At 33.6% G+C, this 21,730-nt stretch overlaps 1 protein-coding gene across 3 annotated transcripts; it reads left to right on the plus strand.

Annotated features, from left to right (window-relative positions):
• The first annotated feature begins 2,975 nt into the window (after window positions 1-2,975).
• arpp21 (cAMP-regulated phosphoprotein, 21) lies at window positions 2,976-21,592 on the plus strand. Of its 3 annotated transcripts, none has more exons than XM_048201710.1 (20): window positions 2,976-3,117; window positions 8,310-8,564; window positions 8,672-8,707; window positions 10,219-10,287; window positions 10,550-10,655; window positions 11,806-11,884; window positions 11,961-12,020; window positions 12,106-12,243; window positions 12,315-12,414; window positions 12,539-12,637; window positions 13,369-13,406; window positions 14,180-14,236; window positions 14,776-14,948; window positions 15,653-15,763; window positions 15,896-16,044; window positions 18,281-18,361; window positions 19,063-19,290; window positions 19,380-19,458; window positions 19,788-19,903; window positions 20,910-21,592. In XM_048201710.1, the coding sequence occupies exons 2-20, from the start codon at window positions 8,433-8,435 to the stop codon at window positions 21,135-21,137; spliced, it is 2,079 nt and encodes a 692-aa protein (XP_048057667.1). In that variant the 5' UTR covers window positions 2,976-3,117; window positions 8,310-8,432; the 3' UTR covers window positions 21,138-21,592. The 3 variants fall into 3 exon arrangements, with proteins under 3 accessions (XP_048057667.1, XP_048057668.1, XP_048057669.1); XM_048201712.1 differs by having other exon boundaries at window positions 3,017-3,117; window positions 8,304-8,564; XM_048201711.1 differs by lacking the exon at window positions 18,281-18,361.
• Window positions 21,593-21,730: the final 138 nt, after the last annotated feature.

Genomic DNA, 21,730 nt, shown 5'->3' on the forward strand with positions numbered 1-21,730 from the left:
TACTATACAACAAAATGTGTAGAAAAGTTCAGGAATATTGACTATAACATAATCGGTTAATATTGGCCACTACTGTAGTCTATATTGATTCTTCATGTGAATTTCTAAGTTATTAATATTTTCTCAGTTACTGACCTTGCATTGTTTATGCACTGTACTAAAAAAATAGTGTAGGATTTGCTTTGAAACTTGTTTTCTTTTCACTCAGAAATTGTTAGTAAATTTCTCAAATAACTACAAAGAAATGGCAAGTTACACATTGAATTAGAGTTGAAATACTGAAATAGTATTTTCTTTTAAAACATACATCAATAATCTGTTTTATTTACAAAAAAAGAAAAAAAAAAAAGAAAAAATAGTTTTACAGTGCCTGAATTATTTTTTCTTGAAAAAGTTTTGCAGAATTATTCAGACAGATTGATGAATATAATTACATACATCACATGTTTTTGCATTCCTGCATTCTTATTCGAGGGTCTTCAACAGGGGGTCCAGTAATTATTATTTCAACATTTCAGATAATATTTTTATGTGTGTGTGTGTGCGTAAAAATCCATAGCTATATGTGCAATAAACGATTCGCATCGGGTGGTCTTTGCCTACATGTTGTGCATTAAAATCATTTCATGCACAGCTAGCCCTTGATTATTCCTTACTTGAAGTCCCCCTGGAGTCAATAATTGTATCCCTTAAAACTCATCTTTGATCACCCAAATGACATTTTCCAGTGAGAAAAAACATTCTTCATGCCTTAAAATAGCTTGAATGTAACTCTACACACTTGCTTCATTTAGTATGCACAGATCAATGAATATGCTAATTAGCCCCGCCTCCACTCACTTGCACGAACTCAGAGATCCACTCGGTCAACTTACTCTTTCGCTCTTTACAACGTCGGACACAAAACGGTAATTACTATGATTAGCCTTTTGCTTGACTTTATCAAACAGCTAATGATGTGCTGCTAATGTTACGTGACTCCCTTGCTTTAGAGCGGTCATAGTTAATGATATGCTAAAGCCCGCAGACACGTTTACATGATTGTAATAAACACCAGCGATTTCAAATCTTGTTTTTGAAACTTTCTTTAGATCACTGCAGTTTTAAAGAGAAAATACTCAGCAATGGTGTTGATTAATGGTTCATCTTAAAGTATATTAAAAACACCACATAGACATATATACAACATTAAAAACTTGATTTTCACCACAGGAGGACTTTAAAATTCAAATGTAAGGTACAAACATACAGGTATGACATCAATAATGATTAATGAACTGACTGAATACTGGATGCTGATAATAGCTAGTACAAAATCCGCTCTTATACAAGACAAATACAAAAATATAGATGTTTCTGTAGAGTCTTTGAAGCTCTTCACTCCTGCCCACCGTCTCTCACTCAGTCCTGTCAACTACTACACAAAAGCAGCTGCTCTGCCCTCCATCCCACACAAAATAAACACATCCAACTGTCACTGAGGGGAAATAATATCCTATACTGCATTGCTTAAACTTCCTCATACACATATAAAGACTAATTACCCTGTGTGTGTTTGTGTGTGTGTGTGTTAGAGAGCAATAGACCGAGCCTCTGGGCTGAGATTACAGGTACAACACTCATAACACACCTCAAGAAACATAATGTTCTTCTGTTTTGGCCAGAGCTGCACACATAAATGTGTATTCATTTAATTAAGGAGACAGCGTCAGGTGTTATCAGTTTCACACTCTTTCTAAAATCCTTCTTTACAGAAGAACATAGCTCCGATTCTCTGAAACGTTAAAGCCATATGGCAGAAAGAGAGTCATTCTGCAGCTGTGAAGTCTAGTTGCGGTATATGCACTCATATGTGTGTGTGTGTGTGTGTGTGTGTCATTCTGAGTGTCGCATAATCTTTTCATCTAACAGGTGCTGGTTGCAGTATTTGGTGGGTTCTCTTTGTGTGCTTTTGCACAAATTCACATTATCTGTAGATGAGACAATTAAACAGCTTAGTATCTTAGATAGGCATGTTAAAACATAGATATATTTTCTACATAATATCCTTAAAGGGTTAGTTCACCCAAAAATGAAAATAATGTAATTTATTACTCACGCTCATGTCGTTCCACATCCGTAAGACCTTCATTCATCTTCAGAACACAAATTAAGATATTTAATTAAGATATTCATGAAGCTTTGGAGCGTTATGAATCTTTTGTGTCGAATCATGATTCGGATCGCGTTTCAAACTGACAACGGCTGAAATCACGTGACTTTGGCGCTCCGAACCGCTGATTCGACACACTGATTCCTAACGCTCCGAATCTTCATGAAGCAGTGTTTTGAAATCGGCCATCACTATATAAGTCGTTATTTTGTTTTTGTTTTTGGCGCACCAAAAATATTCTCGTCGCTTTATAATATTAATATTGAACCACTGTACTCACATGACCTGATTTAAATATGTTTTTAGTACATTAATGGATCTTGAGAGAGGAAATGTCAATCCTGGCTATGGCCTCACGGAGCCATCGGATTTCAACAAAACTATCTTAATTTTGCGTTCCGAAGATTAATGAAGGTCTTACGGGTGTGGAACGGCATGAGGGTGAGTAATAAATGAGGGTGAATTAACCCTTTAAACATTTACCATAGAAAAATGATTCTTAAACTATGAAAATTAAAAAGCTGCTTACACTGTGTGGACTGGAGACCCATATATTATGATTTCACAGCTCTTCTATTAATTGTAATAGCCTAACTGTGGTATTTTGGCCAAAAATATTGTTACCATGGGGCATTTTTGCTTAGGATAAAGGCAATCTGACAATGTGCCATCGTCTCAATGTGTCAAACGTGTTATTTTTAAGCGTGGTTTAACATATACTTAACTAATGTTGGTGTTAATGCTTGCATTCTTGTTTACCGGCTTGCTGCATGTGAGCGCGCAGCGTGAGTGCCAGGAAGAGGCTGAGCGCACGAGTGCGCGCGCGTATTTAATTGGGTCTGTTGAAAGCGTGAGTCTGCACGCGCTCTGCTGTCAGAAACAGAAGATGTTTGACAAGCTCACCGGCGGCACAAGCGCTCATTTTTGACGATTTCAGTTGTTTGTTCCTGTCGCGTTACATACAGGTAAGCAAAGTTGGTTGTCTGTCATGTTTTTGCTCTTAATTAGAAGCATTTAGTTACCGGAGGCGCGCGCTTTTATACTGTGGCGTGTTGTTAAAGAGTTATGTGTAACCTTACTTTAGTAATCATAAACACAATCATATCACACTGTAAGGGCTCTCGTGTCAAATTCATTCTGATACTGACAGTAGTTTTATTGAGTTCAAACAAGTTTGTTGACAAAAACACCTTATTTTTATGGCGAATTGTTCTGTGTTAGGGTCGTTTAACAAAAGAGTAACAGTAGAGCGAGGTCTGGGTTCGTTTTTAGAAAGCACAGCTGCTCCCTACGTCGTCTCCGTGTGCGTCAGTGACAGTCTGAGATCCCAAACAGCCGCTCCAAATATAACCCGTGCCAGTCAGACTGTACCCGGAATGCGTCGTGCGACGTAGTGGTCGAAACCGAACCCCATCTCGGCTGCTGCACCTTCATGCTGGCAGGCAGGCAGACAGATTGGATCGCTGAACCATATTCTGCAGAGCGCGTGCCTGTTTGTATGCGCGCACAACTTTCACACATGCTTTTACGCGCTACCTTCGCAAGAAGAATTATATGGGAACCAACTAACCATAACGTCAGCCAAAATGCTATATTAACTTAATTTATTGTTACTGAGTTGGCTTAATATTAGCGACTACTGTCATCAAAAATCAGTTTATTATTTTTTTTTACCCGAAAAAGGAAAAATCTGTCATAATTTAATCACCTTCAAGTTGTTCCAAATTCATACAAGTTGTGAATTATCCCTTTAAAGGATTAGTTCACTTTCAAATTAAAATTTCCTGATAATTTACTCACCCCCATGCCATCCAAGATGTTCATGTCATTCTCTCTTCAGTCGAAAAGAAATTAAGGTTTTTGAGAAAAACATTCCTGGATTATTCTTCTTATAATGGAGTTCAATGGAGCCCAAATGGTTGAAGATCAAAATTACAGTTTCAGTGCAGCTTAAAATGATACCAGATGAGGAATAAGGGTCTTATCTAGCGAAACGATCAGTCAAAAAATAAAAATGTATATGCTTTATAAACACAAACAATCAAGTGCTTCTGCCAGATTGCCTTATGTATTCTTTAAAAAAGCTTACGCTGTATGTCCTATGCCTTCCCTATTCAACTTACGGAACTAACATGGCGCCAGTTCCGTTTGTTTCTGTAAACTGGCACCACGTTAGTTCCGTAGGTTGAATAGGGAAGGCGTAGGACATACAGCGTAAGCTTTTTGAAGAATACGGAAGGCGATCTGGCAGAAGCACTTGATTGTTTGTGTTTATACATTAAGCATTGACATTTTTACTTTTTTTTTTTTTTTTTTTTTTTTTAAATGACCAATCGTTTCACTAGATAAGACCCTTATTCCTCATCTGGTATCATTTAAAGACCTTTGAAGCTGCACTGAAACTGTAATTTTGACCTTTCAACCGTTTGGGGTCCATTGAAGTCCACTATAAGGAGAATAATCCTGGAATATTTTAATCAAAAACCTTAATTTCTTTTCGACTGAAGAAAGAAAGACATGAACATCTTGGATGACATGGGGGTGAGTAAATTAATCAGGAAAGTTTAATTTGAAAGTGAACTAATCCTTTATGCAGTATTGCAGTACTGTTCGATGTGTGTTGCTCACAAGTATAATTGGTCGATATAATTAGTAATTAAGTAATTATAATCGATATAATTAGTAATTAATATCGAGTAACGTACATTTCTGACATAAATTAGTTTTCTCCACCGAAAAAAACAAAACAAAAACATTTCCACAAGAAGCCAAAGCATCACGCTTTGACTGCAAATAACATACTAAAAGACGGACTGGAACTGCGTATGAGTGGAGCGGAGCGCTTTTTCCTTTTCTGCTTATAGCGTTCCGTAAGTGTTGTAGCTCCAGGCCGGGTTTTGTATTTCCTGCTCTGCACACAGAAAGAAAACCGCTCCGAACAATCCTTTTATTATTATTAATTTATTTGGATGATATTCATGGATAATTATACTAAAAAATGTTGGGTTAAAAACAACCCAAGTTGGGTTGAAAATAGACAAACCCAGCGATTGGGTTAAATGTTAGTCCAACGTACTGGGCAGTGTTATTTAACCCAACAATTGTTAATAATTTACTATATGGCTGGCTTAAAATGAACACAAAATATGTTGGAAATTAAAAATCAGATGCATAATTACTAGAGGCAACAAGAATAATCAAAAAGTTGAACATTTATTAATAAGCAATTTAAATAAATGTTTATTGTTTAATTATTATTCATTAAACTTAAACTTAAATTAATAAATGTTCATTTCCAACCTATTTTGGGTTCATTTTAAGCAAGCAATACAGTCATTTTTAAATAATAGTTGAATTAAATAAAACTACCTAGCAAGTTGGGCAAACATTTAACCCATTTATTGGGTTAAAACAACCCAATTGCTGGGTTTGTACATTTTCTACCCAACTTGGGTTGTTTTTAACCCAATATACCATATTTACTTTAGTAACTCTATCTTTGATTTCTGCAGAAACTGTGGTTATCATGGTGAACTTATGTAAGGGCTGGTCAGTGGCCAAAAACCCAGACCAATGTGCTGCTGCCGCCCATCAGATGTTAGATGGCATCTCTATCATACAATTATTCTGCATCCAAGTTTGAAGCCACCTGTTAGCTAACCCAGAGAACACCTGATGAAAGAGCCAAGAGCTACCGTGGCATCTGCGTGTGTGTGGAGGCGTATGGCTTAACGCTGGTGAAAGTAACTCAGTGACTCAGTGGTCAGACATGAAGACGAGTTAAAACATGATGAGAGTGATGACATAAGAATGAAGGATGCAGTCCTTGTGCATGTGTGTGTGTGCTTTCCATTCAGGGAATATAATTTACAGCACCTGCCAATGCTATGAAAGGAGCTGCACATAATACACGCAAACAAATCCATGTTTGCAGTCACTGCAGACATCTTGCATGCATAGGTATTTTTATCCAAATCAGCATACCGTACATATTGCTGGAGAGCTTCTCAACTGGCTTTGCTTCAAGATTTTACATTAAAGGTGCAATATGTAAGAATTTTGCAGTAAAATATCCGAAAACCACTAGGCCAGTGTTATATATTTTGTTCACTTGAGTACTTACAATATCTCAAATGTTTGCAACTATTTGTAAATCATGAGGAAAATTGCTATTTTAACCAAGGCTCTGGGACGTGTGAGGAGTCGCCTGTCAATTGCGTCATACCCGCGTTACCCTCAGTTTCCGGTTTTATTTTGTAGAAACCATGGAAACACCAAAGACGCTTTAATATATTATATGTTTTAATAGGCAAGGGAACAACTGTTTTGATATATTTATAGACAGAAAACTAATTATTGCTATATAGTTTAAATAAATTTTCTTGATTTTTTTTTTGTTTTTGTTTTTTTGCGAGTACCATGCTTCACCATGCCTCAGAGAAAAACACTATTTTGTCAAGTAGCTAACATAGCATAATCAGATGCAGCTTTATTTTTAGTAACAGTAATACAGAATTTTTTTCCATCATACAGTATGTTTTAAAATTAATTGCATGCCATTTATCAACACAAGCCATTCAGTGTTTAATATGATATTCTAAAATCGATCTATCTTACTGCAGTGTCTCACAGCAGCCGCCGAGCGAACGCACAGAGTAACGTTATAACATAATTTTCAACACACTCAAATGTCTCTAATATGATAAACAGAGCTGCGTTACCTCATACTCATGACCGGAACAGCGGAAGCTGAGCCTGCGACTGTGGCATAATAAAAGTCCCGCTGCTCGTGAGGCGTGTGTTTCACAATCGCTCCAGCTCCTCGTTCAGCTCCACAACACTCGGCCCTGCTCTGCTTCATACTACAGTAATGTTAATAATCGCATCCATGAACATGATTTCTTCTCAAGTCCTATCCCTATTCTTTTGCACCGTCTGTTGAGATGGAGACCACATGTCCCAAGATTCCGCGCTGAAAGCTTGGTGTCATCAAGCTATGCCTTTGTTTTGAATAGGCCTCTAGCGACCTCTAGCGGACAGAATTCTTACATACTGCACCTTTAAATAATAAGTACCAGAATCAGATATCATACAAAAGTAAACAAAATTGTCTTTAAAATCAGTCATAAATGTATTAATAAAACATTGAACTGAATATGCCCAAAACTGTTAACATTACAGAAAGAATTGGGAAAACTGACCTTTTAATTTGCTTGTTTTTTTTAAAGGTTGAGACCTTTTTTTCTTTCCATCTCTTGAATTTTGATGTTTCAGTCATTAATTTGCCACATGACATATTGTTGTCCTTGTTGAGAATGAATATTTCCTTTTACCCTGTGTTGTCTTTTTCATAACTTTTGAAGATGTTACATAATCTGTCCATGTTGGCATGTCTAATTTGTCTAGCTTTCTTCCAAATGACAGATAAATTTATGGTGTTTGATTGTGTAACGGAAGCTCAAAATTTGACATCAACAACAAAACGCATAGGAATTATTTTCCTCTTTTTATTAAACATTAATAAACCTATTTTGTTTAGCTGTCCTGACTGTGCACAATTATGTGATTAGTTTAATTTCTTTTTAATTTGAGCTCAGGCAAATCAGTTCATTAAAATATTTAATTACTATTGATACTTGGTTGGAAGCTTAATTAATCACCTATTTAAGCTTCTATGACTCTGACTCTCAGCTCAGTATTTTGTATGTAATAATAAAAATAATAATAACTTTATTTTCTATAGCGCCTTTAAAGGAGCTTCTCAAAGAGCTTTACAGTAATAATAAAAATACATATAAAATAATAAACAAAATACAAAATAAATCAAACCAAGAACACAGGAGGATTACAATTTAATGCTTTTAAGAAAAAATAATAAATAACGACTAAAAAGTAAGGGTCCTAATATTGAGCCCTGAGGGATGCCAGTAGAAACTGACCCAAAATCAGATCTGTATTCCCCTAAATCTGCGCCCGGTCAAATAGGATCGAAACCATTTTAAGTTGTTGGAAATACCAAAAACAGTTTTAAGGCGATTCAGTGAAAGAGTAGAAAAATATACCTGGAATTGTGCTCAGAATAAATAAATATTTACAGATCTGAAAAGGATTTTTGTTCTGAGATGGGGTTTTTTTTTCTCTCCTTTTGCTGAATAAGAATCTAGCCATCTGTTCTGGCAAGAGAAGAGAAGAGCAAGAAAAAAAGAGAAAAAAGAAGACATCTTGTCTCTGTACTAATTGGCTTGGACGGTCATGGCGCATATGGTGGCCTATAACTGACATGACCTCTGGATCTGCAAATTTCAAGATGTCAGAAACAGGAGAATCTAAAAATCTCCCAGAATGCATTATGGAGGGGACTCCACCTCCATGTTGTACCACAGATGCTGAGGATTGTCATAAATCCAGCCAGGTGATAATCCAGATCCATTACGTTCGATCATTTTACTCTTTAGCTTCTCCCTTGTTTCATTTCCTCCTGTCATTTTCCTTTAATCATGTTTTGTTTTCTTTGAGCAGCCAACATCAGATGGACAACTTAAAAAGAAACTAAAGGTAGGATTACAAATGAATCTAATCATTAAAACACCCTCCCTGTCGAGCATTCATTTCATTTATGAGTTTATTTACCTTTCTAGCTTCCCAGACGTTTATGTTAGATTGATGGGGCTATACTCGGCAGAATATTGCTTTTTGAATCATTCTCTCTCTCCTCAGTGGGTAAATGTCATTTGCTACTGACTGTTTAACCTCAACGGTTATGTGCTTCAGTCAGAATGCCATTAGTAAACATTGCATTCACTCCCATGATAGTACAAAGTTACCCAACTTCATAAAATAAATCACATCAGCAGTTCTCAGTCAGTCTGGGAGCAGCTCCAAATACTTTAAAAATAGCGTAGTTACACTTTTCACCCTGTATTGTTGATTCAATGATCAAGAAATACAATCACTGGTGCATCACTGCCTTTCTGCTGCATTTGCTTAATGAAAATGGTGAAATGTAATATCTATGCTTAACAATATAAAGGTCAGAAATTTTAGCTCCACCTTTTCTTTTGTTTTTAAATGGGCAAATTTTTAAACTAAGTTGGAATTGCTATTTATATACTTGCATTTTAGATTTGGCATTACGTCATATTGTAAAATGTGTAAAAATTTAAATAAAATGTCATTATGGAAACATTTTTTTTTTAATGTTCTGAACATTTAAAAATCCAGTTTTTTTTCTTGTTAGAATGTTCCATTTTATCATTTTGCAAACATTATGGGAACGTTACTTTGGAATGTTCAGTGAACATTTTAAGAACTTTGAATGAACATTCTATTAATGTTATTAGAGGAACATTTGCTCATAACTTTGAGAAAACCTTTCCAGAACGTTAAAGGATTAGTTCACTTTCAAATAAACTTTTCCTGATAATTTACTCACCCCCATGTCATCCAAGATGTTCATGTCTTTCTTTCTTCAGTCGAAAAGAAATGAAGGTTTTTGATGAAAACATTCCAGGATTATTCTCCTTATAGTGGACTACAATGGACTCCAAATGGTTGAAGGTCAAAATTGCAGTTTCAGTGCAGCTTCAAAGGGCTTTAAACGATACCAGACGAGGAATAAGACTCTTATCTAGCAAAACAATCGGTCATTAAAAAAAAAATACAATCGTATATGCTTTCTATAAACAAATGATCGTCTTGCACGTGCTTCTGCCAAAACCGCACTTCTGTATTCTTCAAAACGCTTACGCTGTATGTCCTACACCTTCCCTATTCTACTTACGGGAAAAACAGAACTGGTGTTGCGTTCGTTTTGAGTAAATTATCAGGAAAAATTTTTTTGAAAGTGGACTAATCCTTTAAGTTCTGTTTAAGTTTATAATGCAACAACCATAAAAAGACAGTATGAATAAAAAATCTCCCCTTCCTTTTGTGTCCAATCTAAAATATGGTTGAAATAACAAATGCAGTAATAATGTGCACTGAGAACAGCCCTCTGTAGTAAAAATATTTCTTTTCCTTTGTGATGTGGGGAACGGGGTTATTGAATGACTGTGCGTGTGTTACAGGCCAAAGGGAAATTAGTTCGGAGCACAGCTGTATGTGATGAGTCTTTATCCGCTGAGGAGAACAGCAAGGTAAGGATCATTCATCTTTCTTTTCTCTCTATAAACTAAAACACATTTACAATCTTACATCCAGCATTAAAGTTAATTTTGATAGTCTGATGGATAGGACATATGTAAGTGAATCAAGACTGTTAGTGTCTCTCATTAGTGTTCCAACAATAAGAGGTTTTTAATGGTATATTGCATTTGGTCTCCCAGTCCTGAATATGCAGTTACATCCATTACATGAATGATATAGTTTGTGAAGGAACTCTGTTCTGTCTGGACTTAGGAAAACGAGAGCAAGACGGCTATATCTAATAATCATGATGACAGTCCTGAGTGCGATGAGGAGGAAGAGGTGAAGAGCATCACATCTAAAAAAGGTTTATCCAAAGGTAATTTACCTAGCGTGTATGTATTGTGTATCATGTTTACAAAATCTGTGCACATGAAATACGAACATATTTTAACTAAACTCTAAAAAAAAAAATCCTCAAAAAGTAGGACACAATGTACTGTATTATTATTGACGGAATTTTCCATATTTATTTTTTACTGATGTTTTACTTGTATTTTGAACTTCATTGCATTGTGTTTGTAAAATTACTGGATAATGTCCGGGTAATAAGCTGCCAGTACTTTTTCTGTTATTTTACAGATTTATTTTTTACAGTGTAGGGCTGTGAAAAATAATGCATTCATTTCTGCAATTAATATGGGATGTTTAAAGTGTTAAAAATATATATAGCACTTTAATGCAGCATCCATTTAAAAAAAGAAAAAAGCAAGCTTCAGAGTGAACAGATTTAAAAAATATATATATAAAATATAAAAACATAGAATTAAAATATACTTCCTTTTTGTTGATTCTAAATTAATTTGAGAATACATACACTACCATTCAAATGTTTGGGTGGGTAAGATTTGTTAATATTTTTGAAAGATGTCTTTTATGCTCATCAAGTCTCCATTATTTTTTTTATTTAAAAACAGTAATATTGTGAAATATTATTGCAATTTAAAAGAACTGTTTTCTGTTATAATATATTGTAAAATGTAATTTATTCCTGTGATCAAAGCTGAATTTTCAGCATCATTACTCCAGTCTTCAGTGTCACATGATCCTTCAGAAATCATTCTAATATGATGATTTGCTGCTCAAGAAACATTTCTGATTATTATCAATGTTGTATCAATGTCTTAATATTTTTGTGGAAACCATGATACATTTTTTTTTTTAAGGATTCTTTGATGAATAGAAAGTTCAAAATACCAGCATTTATTTGAAATAGAAATCAGTTGTAACATTTTAAATGTCTTTACTGACACTTTCAATCAATTTAATTGCATCCTTGTTAAACAAAAGTATTAATTTCTTTAAAAGAAAAACTTACTGATTACTATTATGTTTCTTACTAAAGATTTTAACATTATGTGCAGTTAATTGCAGAAAATGCTGACTAATTTATGTTCAATCGATTTTTGACATTCTTCCAATCCCTTGCATATCTAAAATGTAATTCTGTGCATACGTGTATCTTTTAGAGCCCAGTCTGGAGTATACCGACTCCACCGGCATTGATCTGGAGGAGTTTTTAATCACTACTTTGAAGAGCAGTCCCAGGTGGGTAAATTTTTGAAAATATCCCTTCATTCTCCTCCTTCCATTCGAGCTGAATCTGTTTATTTTTGGCTTGCAGGGACCGACTGATGCTCTTTAAACTCGAGCAAGACATGACTGACTTTATGACAGACAACAGGTACGGTTCCATGCATGTCTTTCATGGTCTAGAGATAGACACATTTGTAATATGATATAATGTGTCTCTTTTTTTCTCTCTGTAGTTCCTATAAAAAGTTCCCTCAGATGTCCTCGTATCACAGAATGCTGGTCCACAGGGTCGCAGCTTATTTCGGTCTGGAACACAATGTGGATCACAGTGGAAAAGCAGTTATCATCAACAAAACCTGCAATTCCAGGATGTATGTGTGTGTGTTATCTATGTGCATTTATGAACGAATGGATTTGGGTGTAATAACATAATGTTTTTCAGACCAGAACATCGGTTTGCTGAACATGTTCAGGAGGAAAAGACAGAGGAAAGAAGATTAATACTGAAAAGAGACACCAGCCAAGAGAAGGAAGACAGTCAGGTTTGGACAAATGCACACTTCACTGACCACTTGGGTACAAAAGAGCTAAGAATGGCTCTTCTAATAGCTCTGATCTTTGCGGCTGGTTGACTTGTGTCTGCACGTCTGCTGTTGTTTTTTATAGCTGAGAGTTCCATCTCTCAAAGAGCAGATGAGAAGCAAGTCAATAGAGGAGAGAGAGGAGGAGTATCAGAGAGTCCGAGAACGCATATTCTCACAGGATGTAAGAAAACACTGAAAATGCACACATTCCCTTTAGGGCCATCTTTGAAACACCTCTCTGGCAGCTATTCAGTCCTGCAGTGTACAGCTCCTATCACTTTGAATGGGGAAACATCAAATTCTCCAATGCTGTTCACCAAGCTTATGATTAAAATTTCATATTTGAAATCACCAATGAAATCTGACAACAGCTGTCTCATAAATTTTGTTTCTAAACGCTCAAATCATGATAAAAATCTGCCTTTTTCAGGATGGATCAGCCAATGCACATGTTCTTTAGCAATCAGAGCTTCTAAAGGCGGCTGCAGTGATGCAATGACTTTACCAATCAGCGATTGGCTCTTTTATTTAAAAGGCGGGACTTATTCCACCATACTGTTGCACATTCTACCATTCATGAGTTGTGTCCCGAATGACGCACTATAAACTATGTACTTATACACTATGTACTATGTACTGTGTATTGTATGAATTTTATAAGCCTATTAAAGCTGCAACAGTTGAGTGCATGAAGTGTCCAACATTCCACACTTAATTTTTTGGTTAATTAAGTGCATCATCCGGGTAATTAAGTGCACTTTTTCAATTTGAACACACTAGTCGCACTAATTATACTACAAAATGTCATAGAATAGTACATAAGTATGCAAATCGGGATGCACCTATAGTAATATGAGTACACTGTCTTTGGTAGTATATTAAAGTTTGATTTTGTGCTCTTTTATTTTTCAGTCCACTTGTCTTTCGCAGAGTGTTTATATTGAGACCAGGTAAATCTCTCTTAATAGTCAATATTAAAAAAATGTATGAAATGTTGCATTAAAAAAAAAAAAGAAAAAAAAAATATATATATAGACAGACACAATAAATATAATTATTTATAGAAATAAATATTTAAATAAATATAATATTATTTTTATATAATTCTATTAATTAAATTAAATGATTTTAGTATAATAATAATAATAATAATAATGTAATACCGTTCAAAAATATGAGGTTTGTTTGTATGAGAATGTTTTTGAAAATGTTTTGAAAGTCTATGTTCATCAATTCTGCATTTATTTGATTAAAAATAACAGTATGAACAGCAATATTATAACTATTCCTGTGATCAAAGCTGAATTTTCAGCATCATCACTCAAGTCTTCAGTGTCACATGATCCTTCAGAAATTATTTGAATATGATGATTTGCTGCTCAAGAAACATTTTCTCTCTATTTTTTTTTTTGGAATTCTGTGATAAATAGAATTTTCAAAAGAACCGCATTTATTTTAAATAAAAATGTTTAGCAACATTATAAATGCTTTTCTTTATAAATGCATTCTTGCTGAATTAAAGTATTAATTTCTTTAAAAAACCTTATCGACTCTTTAAACTTTTGAACGGTAGTGTAAAGCAAAACAAAGTTATCAGTATTTTGAAAACCATGTAACTATTTCAAAAAAATATGTAATTTTTTATGAATATCAATTGAATAAATCAATTGGCTGCACTTCAACTATTCTCTTCATTCATTTATATTTGTATATCTGTTTTTAGAGGTCTAGATGACAGCAGTATTGTCAGTGAGACCCAGAGAAGACGCCAGCTCTTTAGGTGAGAAATTATTTTTCTTTATAATTTGAGTGTTCTCTGATAGGCTAAGCTTGTCTGATTGGCTAAAAAAGCTGCTCCTCTGACTCAAATGTTGTCACACATACAGGTGTTATTTCAGTTACAGTATTTCATAAACAATTTATGTGTGGTATTCCAAAGAAAATCACTTTCAACATCTTTAAAGGGGTCCTATTATGCTTTTTTACATGTTCATCTTTCTTTAGTGTGTAATGTTGCTGTTTGAGCATGAAAAATGTCTGCAAAGTCCCTCCAGCAGGAGTTATTCTCTCTATCAGTGTCACTGAACTCCCTGAAACACCTCCATTGTAGTCTTGAGTTTTCTACACGTCACAATATTCCTCATTTAAATAATTCCCACCCAAGGCATATGCTAAATAAAGGGGCGGGGCCTGGTTGAGTGAGTTAGTAGTGAAAATCAAAGTCAAGGGCATAATAGATCCTCTTTAATGCTTTTCTTAACCTAATCTTGAACTGAGGAAATGTAACTCAAACCTCTTTCTTCAATTTATTACGATAAGGGGTAACAGGGATGGTTCAGGTTGGCTGTCCGGCAGCAGGCAGAGCAGCTTTGAGCTGGACTCTCATTGGAATGACCCTCGACCTTGGAGCAGCACAGATTCAGACAGCCCAACATGGACATCGAAATCTGCACACACTCGTTCAGACAGCAGCTCCAAACTCTGCAAACCAGGTGCAAAAATAATATCAGCCATTAGTTAACATGAACTAACAATGAAAAGTACTTCTACAGCATTTATTAATAATGAGTTAATCTAATTTACATTTACTAATAAATTTTTAGGAGCAAAAGATGTACAGTACAGTCCAAAAGTTTGGAACCACTAAGATTTTTAATGTTTTTAAAAGAAGATTCGTCTGCTCACCAAGGCTACATTTATTTAATTAAAAATACAGTAAAAAACAGTAATATTGTGAAATATTATTACAATTTAAAATAACTATTTTCTATTTGAATATATTTGACAAAGTAATTTATTCCTGTGATGCAAAGCTGAATTTTCAGCATCATTACTCCAGTCTTCAGTGTCACATGATCCTTCAGAAATCATGTGACACTGTACTGTACCTATAACATTAGTTAATAATGCACTTTTATATGTGTCTTTATGCCGATGTATATTATTAGTAGAGCATTGAAAGATTCTATGTGAATGCCTTTAATTACAGTAGCACACAAGCTGCATGAACTTTATGTATGAAACCTGATGATCATGTTCTTCAGCATTATTTGAGATGATCCAAAGAGCATCTTTGTGCTGCACAAAGAGTCACATGATCAGTGTCACAAATGTCCTTATTTGAATAGTGACCTAGAAATAGTGCAGAATCCCTCATAATGTTTCTGCTGTTGTTTCTGTCTGATCAATCAAACAGTGTCTGAGTCATCTCTATCATACGCTCCACCCAACAACAGCCCGGCTTACATTATCGTTCCTGCTGAGTCATCAATACCTCCTGGGAGCATCTTATTGAATCCACATACAGGTACGCACACACACACAACAATACACACCCACAATCCACTAAGTCGAAGATGACTCATCAGTTCAAACTGCCTGTAAGTGTACACAGCAAATAATCTCTCTCATTAATGAATACAATGAATATGTCCTTTAGGGCAGCCATTTCTGAATCCTGATGGAACTCCAGCTGTTTACAATCCACCAGTAAGTCAGAAGCCCAGTAACCAGCTTAACCCAGTACAGTCACAAGCCCCGCCCCCTCCACCTCAGCAGCAGCCAATAGCAAGCCATGGTGTCCCACAGGTAAGTCAAACATATATTGGAGACTAGTGGTGTACATTATATCGGTACCATAATGGTTGTCTGATTTTGTTGGTTGATATTGTATAATTTATTGTTTATGCTCATTTGTCCTGTTTTTAGATTTTGATTACCTTTGTACGGTGGCCCAGTAGTGCACAACACAACGAAATTAAAAAAGCAAACATAAGTTCACAACACAACGAAATCGAGCCACAACTATGGAGTCAAATTAATGCCTTAAAGTTTTGCACAAAAATAAAGTTTTACAAAAAAGAATTGAGCAATAAAAAAATGTTTTGCAAACAAAAATAAAGAATTGCAAAGGAAAAATAAAGTATTGAGTGGAAAAAAATAAGTTTTGCAAACAAAAATAATAAATTGCAAACCAACAAAAACAAACCATTCATTATTTTTAACCATGTCAAAGAATTATTTCACCTGTCGCCGATTACGTTCCCCTCCAATGAATTTCGTGGGGGCGTGCCCCCGTTTCTTGACTCCACCCCCACGTCAAACCAGTGCCATAAAGAGAACCGCACAGAAAAGTGCAGCACAAAAGAAAACCGGTATCGTGAGCGCACGCTTGACTGAAACGCAGAATAAAATGAGCGTTGCAAATGATTTAGTAGGTTTGAGCATGAAAAATATGTGGCAAAGATAAAATAGGATTACAGCTGTCATTGATTTTTGTAATTGATTATATTTTTGCACTACTTTTGCAATTTATTATTTTTGTTTGCAAAACGTATTTTTTTCCGCTCAATACTTTATTTTTCCTTTGCAATTCTTTATTTTTGTTTGCAAAACATTTTTTTATTGCTCAATTCTTTTTTGTGTTTTGCAAAACTTTATTTTTGTGCAAAACTTTAAGGCATTAATTTGACTCAATACACAACACAACGGAAATGCTCCCTGACCACTAGGGGGCTCTCAGAGCTCGGTATTGTTAGTATTCCTTGCCAATGTTTTATAGAGTCGGCAGTGATATGAATACCACGATTAGTTTCAACAGTATATAACCACTGTATATCGACATGAAATATTAATTCAAAATCACTTGAGTGCACAATAGCTTCATATTTATACCTGTGATATACCTTTTAACATTTAAAAACAGACATTTTCAAATTACAAAGCTTGTCAGTCTTACCAACAGGAAGTAACAAGCTTTGGAATTTGAACATGTCTGTTTTTAAATGTTAAAAGTAATTTTAATGAATACAAATTATACGTTTTAACCACTTGGTGGAATTGTTAGACGTTCCCTTCATCCGTGGTAGAGCGTCAAATCATTCACAGGTATAAATATGAAGCTATTGTGCACTCAAGTGATTTTGAATTAATATTTCATGTCGATATACAACATTTACATACTTAAAACTAATCATGGTATTGATATCTTTGTAAAACTGTCGACTTTATAGAACATAATGCTAATATTAACGAGCTCTGAGAGCCCCCTAGTGGTCGGGAGCATTTCTGTTGTGTTGTGGCTTTATTTCGTTGTGTTGTGAACTTGTGTTTGCTTTTTTTAATTTTGTTGTGTTGTGCACTACTGGGCCACCATACCTTTGCGTTCAACTAATGCTCACTTAAAGTCATCTTTAAAAAAACACTAATAGTTTAATAACAGTTAAATGTAATATTTAGCAAATCTCAAAATGACCATCCATTTCTCATGCTGTACATTATAATGTTCTGAGACTGTAACAGAAACATCCTATCATGTCTGTTTAGAAACCATAGGGATTTCACTCTGAAAATGTATATATATTTTTTTTCAAATCTTAAGTGAAGAGTTCATTTGCAAAAACAGATAACTCTGTTTTTATTCATTCTCACAAATCATTTTTTTTTTATTGTGCATTCCAAGTAATATCAATCAAACTGCAGTTGTAATTATAACTCCAAAAATACAGGTAACTTACAAAATTAAACAGACTTATGTACACAAACAACAAGGGTGCTTGTCAGTTTCTGATGTAAAACGTGAACTCGTGATGCCTTGACAGTGGACAATACCAGCTTTTCTTACAAAACGTACTTAGGGTTCGGAACTTGCTATATGTGGAGAATAAGGCACAGCAGTGGCATTTATCGTTTTTTGCAAATGAACTCTTCAAGTATAGAATTAAGATACTAGGTTTCTGTAATACAGTCACAGAGAACATTTTCCCCTTTTTTTAATATATAAAATCAGCAAAATGTACAAGCTGTGCTCTCATTTCTGGTTTAGGTTCAGTACTCCTCGGTGACGTACCTTCCTCCTCAGCAGCTAAACATCTCTACCTCTCAGCAACACCCAATAGAACAGACTGTAAGTGAGATTTTATATATATATATATATATATATATATATATATATATATATACATACATACATACACATATATATATATATATATATATATATATATATATATATATATATATATATATATATATCCTCCCATCAGGTACTGATGCAAATAAACAAACTACAGAGAATATATATTTGAATTCCAGTCCATGCACACAATATATTGACCTATCAGTAAAATTATGTACATAATTTGTAATATTTAAATTAATATTATTATTAAATGTTACAATAATTATTAATAATACATATACATTTTTAAAATGCAATATTATAAGTATTATTTTTCTCAATATATTATTTTTAGTATATAAATTATACAATAATATATAAATATAAAATAATATACAAATATATAGAATTAAAATATTAATATATTAATAGAAACTAAAAATAATAAAATAATAATTATAATAACATCCTAAAAATGTGTATATATAATTAATTATTTAATATTTCTGTTAATATATGAATAATTATGTGTGTATATATTAAAAATATTCATATTAATAGAAATATAATAATAAAATCTGAATTTTCAGCAGCCATACATTTTCAAATATGTTAAAATAAAAAACATTAATATTGCTCAATATTACAGCTTTATCAGTAGTATAGATAACAGAACATGACAAACTTACTTATTTTTTTCTTCTTAGAGGGAAGACATTAGCGCTAAGTTTGGTCACATGACTTTGAGTCGCCAGTCATCAGCAGATCTTCCAGATATGTCGTCATTCTACATGCAAGGAGCTCCGCCCACACACAGCTATGCTCCGCCTCACCAGAGTTACGCTCCGTGTCACCATTCAGACAGTTACATGAGTCCTGGAATGACACTGGCTCCTCCCACAGTCCCACCCCCTCAGACTCAGCAGAGCGGCCAGGTACTTCATCATCATCAATGAGTCATGAGATACGATGTAATGTCATACTGTATGTCTAATTATGAGTCAACTCTGGTCTGTCCTCTTAGGTTTCAGTGTACAGTTACCCTGTTCAGTGTCCCAGTGCATCTCAACAATACGCAGCGGGCAGTTACAGCACACAAACAGGTACACATGAAGGCCTGCGTCTCTTACGCCCGAGTCTCACAGTAGTCGGAGAGGGGGCCGTTACACTGTAAGAGATGGTGTCGCTGGTCTCACAGTGAACCGGTCTCTTTTCCTGCTATTCATATCAGCTCTCAAATGACAGAGAAATAGACGTTCAAGATTCTTGTGTTCTGTATACATGCATAAAAAAAAAACATTTATAAATAAAGAAAGAAAGAAAGAAAAAACATTAAATTTACTCCATCTTTGATTTGGCTGTCATTTTGAGTCTGCAATCACTATACAGTTAATAAAATCTCACACATACTTGTCAACATTTCTCTCAACAGGATACACACCTGTGATATCTAACCAACAAAGCTGCCCAGGCATGATGGGAAATCAGATTCTACCCCAAACACAGCAAGGCATTATGGGACCTTACCCATCCGTTTCCTCCTATCAGGTACTGATGCAAATAAACAAGCTACACTGAGTTTTGTAGTTGTAGTTTTGAAATCCAGTTTTGAAATGTAGTTTTGAAATCCAGTCCATGCACATAATTTTATTGATAGGTTAATGTAAAAAATAAATAAATAGAATTTAAATAATAATAAAATTATTATAATAAACAAATCATAATTTGTAATATTTAAATCATATTAAGAAATGTTACAATAATTATTAATAATACAAATAATAATACTGTTTTAAAAATGTATTATTTTTCTCAATATTATGTTATCCAAATATTTCTAATATACTAAAAACATAATATATTAAATTAAAATAAATGTTTAAAAAAATAATAAAAATATATATAATAATAATAATATATTTAAAAATTAAAAATATTTTTTAATATATAATATAAATGATACAATAATATACAAATATAAAATATTAAAAAATATACAAATGTATAAACTTAAAATATTAATATATTAAATAAAACTAATAAAGTAATAATAATATTCTAAAAATGTGTGTATATATATAATTATTATTGTTAATTATTAATATTTATATTAATCTGAATATTTTTATTTTATTAATTTATAAAAATATTAAAATATACATATATAAAATATATGTAAAATATTAATTTATTAATAGAAATATAAAAATAATGAATAACAATTATAATAACATTCTAAAAAATATATCTAATTAATTTAATATTTTTATTAATATGTGAATATTTTTCATTTTATTTATAAATAAAATATATAAAGTTCATATTCATAGAAATATTAAAATAATAACAATTATAATAACATATTGTAAAATACATCTATAATTATTATTTTAATTTCTATTATATTTACTATACACATATACACACACATTTTATATATATATATATATATATATATATATATATATATATATATATATATATAATATATGAAATATAAAAATAATAATTTTTAATAAAATGTATGTACATGTGCTTTGTCTCTCCTAACAAGGTACCACAGCAGCAGCAACAGCAACAACATCAGTCTTATCCATCTGCAATGCTGGTGTCAGGACAAGGCGGGCAGACACAGTGTTTGGTGCCCCCTGCTGGACTTCAAGTATACTGCAACTCTTTGGCCTCTTCTCCCCCTCCACCACTCAACATGATGGGGGTCTCCTTCCAGTCAAGTAGCTGCAAAAATGGCTGTAACGTTAATCAGAACCAGTGCTGGTACTAAAGGACGCTATGTATTCACACATAGTGTTGTTATAAACCCTTATGCATATTCAGTATTTGTAGCTAACTCGAGTCTGGTAGCATCCTTTTCTACTTTGTCAGAAACTTGTTTTGAATTTTATTTTACATGGAGATTGATAGCATCATGTTTAAATTGCTGTTAGAGCATAATTTATACTATTTATATTATTGTGTTTTTGCTTAATATCCATAAAATATATTTGAATAGTATATGATACTATATTTATCTTGTTTATAGACGGCTATATTACATGAGTGAAGAATGAAACTAGATTCAACAAAGTATGTCAATGTAGAACCGTTTTAAAATTGTTATGTTTTTTGTTTGTTTGTTTGTTTTACTATATTTTATTAGGATGTAACATTTGACCAGATTTGGAATATATCTAAGTGGCATTTCTTAAATATATATGGCCTTTTAATTGGTAAACTGTTTGATGGCTACTTGTATGTTTTACTTGCATTCATAACAGGTTCAGTCAATGTTCTCATGGACGTTTTTAAGGTTTTGCAAACATTTCACGTTGGTGTTGGCCTTTTCATTATTTATATATTTCATTATTGGACCTTTAA

The sequence above is a fragment of the Megalobrama amblycephala genome, linkage group LG9 (assembly GCF_018812025.1).
Source record: "Megalobrama amblycephala isolate DHTTF-2021 linkage group LG9, ASM1881202v1, whole genome shotgun sequence".
In the NCBI taxonomy this organism is placed as follows: domain Eukaryota; kingdom Metazoa; phylum Chordata; class Actinopteri; order Cypriniformes; family Xenocyprididae; genus Megalobrama; species Megalobrama amblycephala.